We start from the raw sequence: 10,307 nt of genomic DNA on the forward strand, positions 1-10,307 counted from the left end.
ATTTAAAATTTTTAGAGCGAGAAAGTATATCAAATTTTAAATTTTAGACAAACTATTTCAAAAAAATTTAGAGAGAGAAACTAGAGTTTGATATATTATGCCTGTTTTCAATTGTGTTTACTAAATATGGAAAAAAAGATGCTCGAGTAAATTTTTCTATATAAGTATTTCCTTGTGTGAATACTTTTCATTTAAATATTTTCCCATTGAACTTTCACGCGTATCAAACGACCCCCAATGGCAAATATAGTTATAGAGAAAGATGATCGACACATGAGATTTGCTCAACTCGTTACCATTCAAAGCCATCCAAAACAATCCTGATTTAGTAACCAGGTTTTAATGATCTGGACCAAAGCCATGATAAGGCTAGTTCGGATGCTGTCTAGCCCGACCTAAGCCCGGTTGGGCCGTTAGCCCGATCTAAGCCCGGTTGTCCCGATCTAAGCCCGGTTGTCCCTTTGTCCAGGATAAGGCTTGCACGCCGCAAATTTGTTCGACCACATTTGGATTCCCCACACTTTATCTCACTGTCTCTCTCAGTTTCAAGTTTCAAGTTTCAAGTTTCAAGTTTCAAGTTTCAAACTTGAAAAACTAGAGCTCAAGTTTTGGGGTTGACAATGGCAGCTCTGCGAACTGCTGGCGCTTTCCATGGAACTTTGCTTCCTTCCTCTCCGAATAAGGTTCTCTCTCTCTGGAACTGCTGCCACGGTCACTGGAGTTTGCTTCTTTCTTCTAATAAGGCGCGCTCTCTCTCTCTCTCTCATTTTCTTCCTTTCTCTTTCCTTTATGCTTTTCAGCTGTATGTTCCTAATTCAGCGGCCATGGCTAGTTCTTCAAGAGACCTTCCACTCACAATCAAAGGATTCTCAAAGGAAACAGTTGCCTGTGAAAATGGTAAGCTTCCATTTCTTACTTGTTTTTACAAGGTTTTAGATGTGCTCTTTCTTTTTTGTTGACTTTGCTGTTAACTGTATTATGGCGATAGTGTGGCTTGATGCTCTGCTATTTGTTTATTTAAATTGGAACCGGGAACCGTTGATGGGTCACTTTTCGAGGATCAGGGGGCGCGAGCTTGATTGGTTAAGATGTTGAGAGTGCAACACTACGTCCCCAAGTTCGATTGCTACATCTGAACTACCTATAGAATATCTTGCTTTTGGATGTTATTTTAGATGTGCATTGTCCTTTTGGACTTCTGATGAAGCGTCTCAACATTCATCATAATATGTGGACCTATAATGTCTGAAAACTGATGAAAGTTATGCTCTTGAAAATGAGAACCAGGAATGATCAGGCATCAGTGAGTGTTGAAGATTGGAAATTGTAGTTTCTTTGTGCTCTAATGTGTCGAGCAAAAAGCGTGAGTGTTTGATCTATCTGATCTTAGTTTAATTATGTTGTTCTTTAGCCAGTTATATAGGTTGGGAGGAGATGTTTTAGTTGCAAATATTATATTTGATACTGCCAGATATGTTTACAATTGAGATATTTGTCTCTTCAACATTGCTGCATCTCTTTTCGGGAGACAATAAAATTGATCTGTCTTTTGTTCTGTTCTCAAGTACCTGAACTTTTGAAGTGTTGTTTCTGTAGTATACCAATTTGTTGGCATACCACCAAGCCATTTTTTATTGACTAATGACTCTTATTTTGTTTCGAAGTTATCCCATACTCTAGATGGACATGGATTTTAAGGCAGTGAATGTCAGTGGTGTCCTCAAAATGGGTGAAGACAATTGAATGTTCTTATCTGGAATCACATTGTTCTTTTGGATGGTGGTGACTATAACAGTATAATGCCTGAATAGAGAACAGCTGAAGGGAATTATCATCCATGATGGGAGTTTCATCTTTGGGAGCAAAATACATTAGCGGGCTGCAAAAACATGGGATATGTTTAATGTGGCATAGAAGTTGGTGCCGCCTGGTTGTTCTTCTTTGCTCGTCATAGATGTTCAAAGATTATCAGTTTTACTTCTCAGCTATCGGTGTGATGAATTATGTATTTTCATGATCTTTGCATTACCCCATCTCCTATCATGGGGCATCTGATACTTTAGCCTTTTCTCTTCTGTTCTGTTTTGATAATGGCTCCTTCTTAATGATATTGCTTATTCAGGATTTGTTCCTAGTACTTCTTGTTTTATGTCACCGTGTTTTTTTGCTTCTCATGATTCGTGGCTATAATCTTTTCACAATATTGTCACACTTGAATGATTTTGTTAGCAACAATATTCCTGATAGTGAAGTGAATTCTTTTAGCAACAATATTTCTGACAACCAAATGCCCCTGTGCATGCTAATCAAGTCATAACTAACGTAACATATCTGGGGTTTTGTGAATTTTGAGTCTATTTGTTGTTTTGGCCAAGATAACCTGGGTTTTTTGTTGGGGGCCTACCTATTGCTGCTGTGAAAGAGTGTGTTACAGTGGAAGTCAGGATTGAGGTCGTACGATAATGTAGAGGACAGAAAACCGTTCCCTGATTGCATCTCAAATGCTACTAAGAAGGTGAGAGCATCTGCGTACTTACATTTAAATCGCATATCAGTCATATAGTTGGGAATATCACCTCCTGAAATGATTGGATTTTCTGCAAATGTGGTTAACCTTACGACAAAAGTTAGAACCTGGGATCGTTCTTCGATTTAGCAAATCTAAGTCAGCATTAAAAGCTGCCTTGACTATAAGTATTAGAGACAGATAATGAAATGCAGACAACTACAGTATATCGAAAGATATAGGAAAAGATTATTAATTTACCTCAGATTATAGTTAAGGTATCTATTACTCTGCACAGAGGGTACTTGCATAGGTGGGCGAAGAGAGTTTGGTTGTGTGTTCTTAGTCCCAGATGAGAATTTATTGGTAAATGAGATATGCAATATACAGCCTGTCCACAGTTCCATATTCTTTCCATTACCTCTGTGCTTGCCTTCATTTCATTATCAATGATCAAATGCTATCCTATTAAGAAATCTGTTTGTCTTGTTCTCAAATATCTTGTTTATTTAGCTGGTATACACCTAACCCAGAGTATAGACCAGACATATAAATTCTCTAAAGATTTCTTTTTTTTTTTGAATGTCATATGTGCAGGAATTGCAGGTTGTTGTTTCTATTTGGCTTTAGACCTATATAATGATTGCTCTTTAATAAGTTGTTGGTGCTTTTGAAATCAGCATCCCAATTTTGAGGATTTGCATAACATGACAACCAGGTACTTTTAGGAGGCAGGTACTGGTTGGAATAGGAGCATTGGCGACTGTTCTTCTCCCAGTAAGCTATGCTTTCTCTGAAGGTATTGCATGTTTGTTATCTGATTGTGTCCATTTCATTCCTATGTTATTGAACACTTGGTATGGGCGCTCATGCAACCATATAAATGTGGCATTTCTACTCGATCGTGTAATATATATGGTGGTGTTCAAATGGTATTGCCATTTCTTGCAGAGGTACCAAAGGATTATCAAGCTTATGTTGATTTTTCAGATGGATATTCATTCTTTTATCCTTCAGATTGGAGGGTAAGAATGAGATGCTTTTGTAATTTGTCTAAGGTTTCAATTGGGAATGACAGATTTATACTTTATCACCCTTGCTCAAAATAGTGTAATTTCAATTTATTTTACAAACATTGCAGATAATGAATTTGATGTTCATTTTCACATTCAGGACTTTGAGTTTCTAGGGCATGATTCAGCATTCAAAGATCGCATCTTGCCCTTGCAAAATGTGAGAGTCAGTTTTAAGCCAACTGATAAAAGTGATATCCATGATCTAGGTCCAATGAAGGAGGTAGTCTTGTGCATTCATAACTCCCTCCCTCCCTTCCTCCCTCCCTCCCTCCCTCCCTCCCTCCCTCCCCTCTCTCTCTCTCTCTCTCTCTCTCTCTCTCTCTCTCTCTCTCTCTCTCTCTCTTGTGCATCCATACACGTGCTCCGAGGCATAAGTGCGAACATGTCTGCTTGTTCATAAATGTGGTAACTAGTCTTGATACCCTTTTTCCCAGGTGGTTATGAATTTGGTCAATAATGTACTTGCTGCACCAAATCAAAGAGCAAGAATATTTGATATTCAGGAGGTTAGTTGTTTATTTAAGAATTCTGCATAAATGCTAATATCATAATTACTTTTGTCACTAGTAAGATGTTTACTGCCTTCATTAAGTGTCTAGCGTTTTAAGCATCATCACCCATTTACTGTGTTACTATTTTGATATGATTTTCTTGATCCCAGTAATTAGATAATATATGTGGTCTCACTTTGTAATTGAACTGTCTAATTGCATTTTCATATTTTGGCTGGAGCACTGGTCTTATTAACTTTTGTTTCAAAACTAAAGTTCTGCTCATTTACATTTTGTTTGTCTTTTGCTTTTGATGGGTCCTGATTTTTATCTATTTCATGCAGCGCTCTATTGATGGAAAGAATTACTATACCTTCGAGTATGAACTTGCATCTGCAAACTTTTCTCGCACTGCCTTTGCAACTATAGCCATTGCAAATGGTAAGCAATAAGTTCGAGGTTAATAAAACCTTAAACTGATATGCCCTTCTCAGTTTATAAAAGGAAAGCTAACAGTTTACTTCCCCAATGCAAATTGATTATCATCTACAAACTGCATTTTCTTTAATCTATGTTGATTTGGTATGTATTTTTGTGGTTATTACCATCACAATAATTTTGCATGTCATAAATTACCATCTCAATAATTTCAACCATGGGAAGGGATGTACTGTCTAGACCTCTGTTGGTAGTGGTTCTTCGCTTGAAAGATTGAAACATAAACTGCATTTAAAGATTCGCCTTCAAACACTTTTTTGGACAAGTAATTAGGAATTCTAGTGGTTTGATGTGTTAAGATTGATTACCCTTGCGTATAATTGTTATTCCAATTTATACCTTTCACAAATATTATGCCTAATTCTAAGGGCTCGTTTCACTTTTTCTTATTGACTGTGGGTACACAAAGCATACTACTTAAACTACCAGAAAATATTGCCAATTCTCCAGTAATTGATAACATCTATTTAGGTTGAAAAAAATAATATGCTCATAAATGCATTACTTATCTTTGTATTCCTTATTTCCTTCAAATATGTCAGCAGTAAGTGTCCAAAACTGTACTGATGATAAGAGAAGGCTGGAGGACATTTTTTCTTTTGCTAATTCTGTGCTTCTTTATGGTAAATTTGAAGTAGATTAGGTTCAATCAATTGGGTAACGAGTGAACATGGTATAAAGCACACAAAGAGGCAAAAGGAAAACATACATCTTTCGTTCACTATTCACAATATATGTATAAGCAACATGAGGGTAACTTAAATATGATATACTTCCTATATATGACACACAACTTCACCCTCTATGATATTATATGATAAGCCTACCACATGTGATGTGATAAACTAATTTAAACTATAAATGATATGGTACACTAATCTTCAAGAAGATCTAAACTCCCTCTGAAACCAATGATGTTTGAAGTGGACTAGACCGACCTGCTGGTTTGAACTAGGAACCGGGGAAGTGGTGGCCATTCTGGTCCGATGGATCCCCCAGACAGGAATGGCCATCGAACCAGCCTTGAACCAGTGGACCGATTGGTCAAATCATTAGACTGGCCGGTTCACCGGTGCATTACGGAACAACCTTGTCAAAATGGGGTAATGACCTCCAATTTTTTGTCATTTTTTAAATTGGAGGTCATTTTTTTAAAAATGGAATTGGGGTTTGGGGCTGTAAAGTGAATTTTTAGAGAGAGAGAGAGAACTACTTTAGAGATTTTTGTTTCTCTTCCCAAAAAGAGTAAATTTTGGCTACTTTAGTGGTATTCTGGGCATGAATCCACCTAATTTCTAGTTCCAAATAAGTTCATTATACTATTTTCTTGACTTGTTTGTTTTTTTATGTTTAGATGAAGTAGAAAAAATCAGTTTTTTAGGGTCCATTTGGATAGGAGGAAATTAAGAATCTCGGATATTTGAAATCCAAGAAAATCCATGGATTTTCATTATCAAGGAATCTTGTTATGGATTCCTCAAATCTCTTGTTTGGATAAACTATATAAAATTCATGGATTCCTTGCAATCATTTCCATGTCCATTATTTGGTAACAAAATTTGATACAGTTTCTCTCTAAAACTCAAAATTTGAGATAGTCTCTCTCCAAAAATTTTGAGATAGTTTCTCTCTCTAAAACTTAAGATAGTTTCTCTCTAATAATTTAATATAGTTTCTCTTTCTAAAATTTTAAGTTGCTTTCTCTCTCTAAAATTTAATATAGTTTCTCTCTCTAAAATTTTAAGATTTTCTCTAAAACTTAAAATTTTAGATAGTTTCTCTCTCTAATTATTTTGAAATAGTTTCTCTATAAATTTTTTTAGGTAGTTTCTCTCTCTAAAATATGATATTGTTTTTCTCTCTAAAATTCAAAGATACTTTCTCTCTCTACAACTTAAAATTTGAGATAATTTTTCTCTAAAAATTTTGAGATAGTTTCTTTCTCTAATATAGGTCCTTTCTCTCTTTAAAATTTGATAGATAGTTTCTTTCTCTAAAATCGATATTTTCTCTCTTTAAAATTTGATAAAATTACTCTCTTAAATTTTAAGATGCTTTCTCTCTCTAATGCTTACAATTTGAGATAGTTTCTTTCTCAAAATTTTTGAGATAGTGTCTCTCTTTAAAATTTGATATAGTTTCTCGCTTTAAAATTTTGATGTACTCTCTTTAAAACTTAAAATTTGAGATGGTTTCTCTCTTTAAGGAGAATGTGTGAGGCAAAACGAGGGAGTTTGTGAAAGTCAAGAGAGTGATAGTGAGGCAAAAGAGAGAATGTGAGTGCGTGAGTGTTGAGGCTTAATGAAATAAGGCAATGAGAGAGACAATCAAATAAGGCAGTATGGGCTTAACGAGGGTGCGCCAGAGAGATAGAGAGAGTCTTAATTGGAGAAAATGTTAGCGAAAGAGAGTGGGATATTTGAATAGATGGTATTTGAAGACAGAGAAAGAGTCTTAATTGGAGAAAATATCAGAGAAAGAGTGGGATATTTGAATAGATGGTATTTGAAGACAGAGCTAGAGACTTGGAGGTATCCACCATAGAGAGAATTAGGGCGAAAGAAATTCCCATGGCTATGATACCATGAAGAAATTAAGAGAAGATGGTAGGTTTTGTAAAATTCACCACACAACCTATAGAGGGAGATGTGTACCATATACAATAGATGTAGTCATATATACAGGTTTTTGGCATGAATCCTTGATTGACTCAATCAAGGATTCTGTTACAACAATCTTTACAAATATCGAAAATATTAGAACATGAAAATGTTATAACAAGGTATTTTTTTGATAAGTTAATTATTTCATGTGTATGAAGTTGAGAGGGGTGTAGAGAAGACAAGTTAAAAAGGGAAGGGGAATCCTCAAAGGAATGCGAATATGAAATCTTACAGATGGAAAAAACTGAAAAGATTCATCTAGGGTAACACAAGAGGTTAGCAATGCATTGAACAAAAAATAAAGAGAATAAAAATGTCCTATAGGAATCACCAGGAAAAAATGTAAAGAAATTAGGGTTGGCTAGCCATAACCTTGAAATTTGGGCCGGGACATAGACATTCCATGCTCTCTCTGGATCTTTGGAAGCTTATATGCCCTTATTTTAGCTACAACATGCCTTAAGAAAATGAAGGTCCACTGATGTAGACATTCCGTACTCTCTCTGGATCTTATGCTTACTGACATATTCTAGGGCTATTTAAACTTGACATGATGTTCTGTTTTTGCTCCATTATTAGCCTGTGCGATTTACCAGTATTAAGTCCCAGCTATCTGCAAGTCAAAATTGGCAGATCCAGTGGGTTTAGCTTCAGCCCAATGCTGTGCTACTTGGATCGATGTTGATTCAGATTCTTTTCTACCCCATAAGCTTTCCCTTAACATTGATTTTCAAGGGATCTGGATAGCATTTGGATAAGTTTGATCTATAATCATTTCCCAAGAGAGTGAAGTTGGACCTTCTTATATACTTCAAATTTTGCAATTTCAGTTTCGGATAAGGAACTGGTAGTTGCCAATTTGGAGACACTCAATATGCAACATTTTGGACTGAGTGCAATAACCCATTATCAATAGAAGTGCATTTTGGTTTCATAAACTCAACAAACAAGAAGCTTGTGATTTGCTATAAAATTTGATTATATAAATAATAAATAAAGAGCTTACTAGTCTTGCATATGAAAGGAAAATATATTAATTATAAATAAGCTCTTTTCAATGATGGTGGCGTTGCATAATGAAAATAAGATGCCAATCTGAAGGGCCTCTATTGTAATTGTAACTTGAAACCAATTACCAAAGATTTCACCATTTTCTGTAATATATGGGTAGGTTTTATTAGATTATAAAGTTCAATCCATGGCAGAAGAATCTTGTTCCAAACTTCAAATGATCTAGATAATTTTTTTTTTTTTCTTAAGGTTTTGAAAGAAATCCACGTATTAATTCACTGTATTATGTGCATTACGTATTTTTATTAGATAAGATGAATACAGAATTGTAATATTTCTGCCCTGAGTGAAAATGATTCATGACTTTCTTTCTCCATTTCACATAGGCAAGTACTACACACTGATTGTTGGTGCCAATGAAAGACGATGGAGCAGAGTTAGAAACAAACTCAAAGTTGTTGCTGACTCTTTCAAGGTCTTTGATGCCTGAAATTGGGGTGCCAATAAATCAGAATGCCAAGCAGCAGTTGGCTCAAAGTTCCAAAAGTGACACTCATCTATTGTCAATTTCCTAGGGCAAAACAGGCACTTTATCTAATTGGTTGTTTGGTCTGAATTTTTTGTTTCATTTTATACTTCTTTGGTTCATTCCTTCGAGGACAGAGCATTCTAAGATACAGAATGTCCCTTGGTTGTATTCCCAACTGTCAATATTTGTCACCAGTGTAAGCAACATACCGTGAAATTGAAAAAATGAAAAAGATTGTCTACTGCAAATGTGCAATAGTTAGTGTAGTTTGGCAAAGAAGCACATTCATGCAAATGCATGGCTATTGGACTCACTCAACTGTATCACTCCCACTAACTCATATCCTTAGTACAAAACTTCATGATTTGCAACTTTTATTGCACTAGGTTGTCTAATGTAAGGACTTTAGGTGGACCAATTCTGTAAAATATAGTGTTATAGCAATGACATTCAAAATTCCCGAAAGCATAGAGTGCCGAATGAATGATGTGTGTTTCGGTAATTCCTACTCAAAGGGTTCTACTACACCAAAGGCTTTGTGGTTATGGTTGGTGGCTACAACTACTAGTGGACTGGGACTAACTATACCAAAAGGCCCTTGAGAAGTCTTAGAGATTGCTATACATAGATCCAGTGGATACTAGCATCAAGTGTGCATCGCACACATTTTTATGAGTGGGCCTGCCAATTGGACGGGCCTAGGCTAGCTTGGGCACGGCAGCAGCTCTCTAGACTTCTGGTTCAGACTGGGCTGAAGGAGCTGGCCTAGGCTTGGCCAAGGCCCTTGATTAGGTGGTCTGCCTCGACCCTAGGCTAGTTTGGGCCTGACTCGGTCAAATGAGAATCTAAGGCAAATGTAAGCACAAGGGGAAAGCTGGGCCGGAGGCTAGCCTGGACACCCAAGGCCCTTGGCTCAGGCTCAGCCTTTGGGCTAATCTTTTGGGTTGGTCCTGTCTCGGGCGGGCCTACCAAGCTCACCCCCTTGCCTCCCAATGGTCTCTCTAAATCTGCCAAAATATTTAGGCACGTCTTTGTTCCAAACAGAACATTGTCCAGAAAGTTTAAACTGCCGTTAAGAGCCTAAGACATTGTGTGCATGTTAATGGAAAGCATATGCACATCAGCAAATGCATGGATTCTGATGATTGTGAGCCTTATGCCCTGTGTTATAGGTGCTAATATGGTCAGGTTGACCTGACCCTGTCTAGATGTGGTGGACCTCGAAACTAGACTTTGTAGGTTGGTTTGCGTCCAATAGATATAGATCCACTAAGGTCCGAGTCAAGCCTGAACCTGTTGGGTCAGGTCCAATCCGGATTTGGTTGGATCTGTCTTGGACTCGTCTCGGATATGCACATAGGCAGACCTGGGTCGAGGTCTAGACTAAGCTGACCCACGTACCGTGCTACCTTTTGTAACTGTGGTCCAAAATGTGAAATCCGCAGAGGAGGAGTACTTGGGACCAGAATGCACCCCCCAACTTTTAATATGTATCAAAAGACTTTTGCCACATCAGTAGTTGGTTGCTGTTTT

At 36.9% G+C, this 10,307-nt stretch overlaps 1 protein-coding gene across 4 annotated transcripts; it reads left to right on the plus strand.

Moving 5' to 3' along the window:
* The first annotated feature begins 494 nt into the window (after positions 1-494).
* On the plus strand, positions 495-9,022 carry PNSL1 (PsbP-like protein 2). Of its 4 annotated transcripts, none has more exons than XM_006844216.4 (8): positions 495-683; positions 801-897; positions 3,225-3,305; positions 3,458-3,531; positions 3,680-3,802; positions 4,017-4,088; positions 4,418-4,514; positions 8,632-9,022. In XM_006844216.4, the coding sequence occupies exons 1-8, from the start codon at positions 621-623 to the stop codon at positions 8,733-8,735; spliced, it is 711 nt and encodes a 236-aa protein (XP_006844279.1). In that variant the 5' UTR covers positions 495-620; the 3' UTR covers positions 8,736-9,022. The 4 variants fall into 4 exon arrangements, with proteins under 4 accessions (XP_006844279.1, XP_088730671.1, XP_088730670.1 ...); XM_088874545.1 differs by having other exon boundaries at positions 499-683; positions 3,680-3,739; XM_088874544.1 differs by having other exon boundaries at positions 511-897; positions 3,680-3,739.
* The last annotated feature ends 1,285 nt before the right edge of the window (positions 9,023-10,307 follow it).

Source organism: Amborella trichopoda, chromosome 8 (assembly GCF_054954075.1).
Source record: "Amborella trichopoda isolate Santa Cruz 75 chromosome 8, AtrichopodaSantaCruz75HAP2 v2.0, whole genome shotgun sequence".
NCBI classification, from domain to species: domain Eukaryota; kingdom Viridiplantae; phylum Streptophyta; class Magnoliopsida; order Amborellales; family Amborellaceae; genus Amborella; species Amborella trichopoda.

Excerpts from the sequence above, each read along its gene's own strand:
- PNSL1 (XM_088874541.1), top strand. The coding sequence starts at position 621 with ATGGCAGCTCTGCGAACTGCTGGCGCTTTCCATGGAACTTTGCTTCCT. Across the intron at positions 3,532-3,679 it reads TTTATCCTTCAGATTGGAGG|GACTTTGAGTTTCTAGGGCA; the intron begins GTAAGAATGAGA and ends TTTCACATTCAG. Across the intron at positions 3,803-4,016 it reads ATCTAGGTCCAATGAAGGAG|GTGGTTATGAATTTGGTCAA; the intron begins GTAGTCTTGTGC and ends CCTTTTTCCCAG.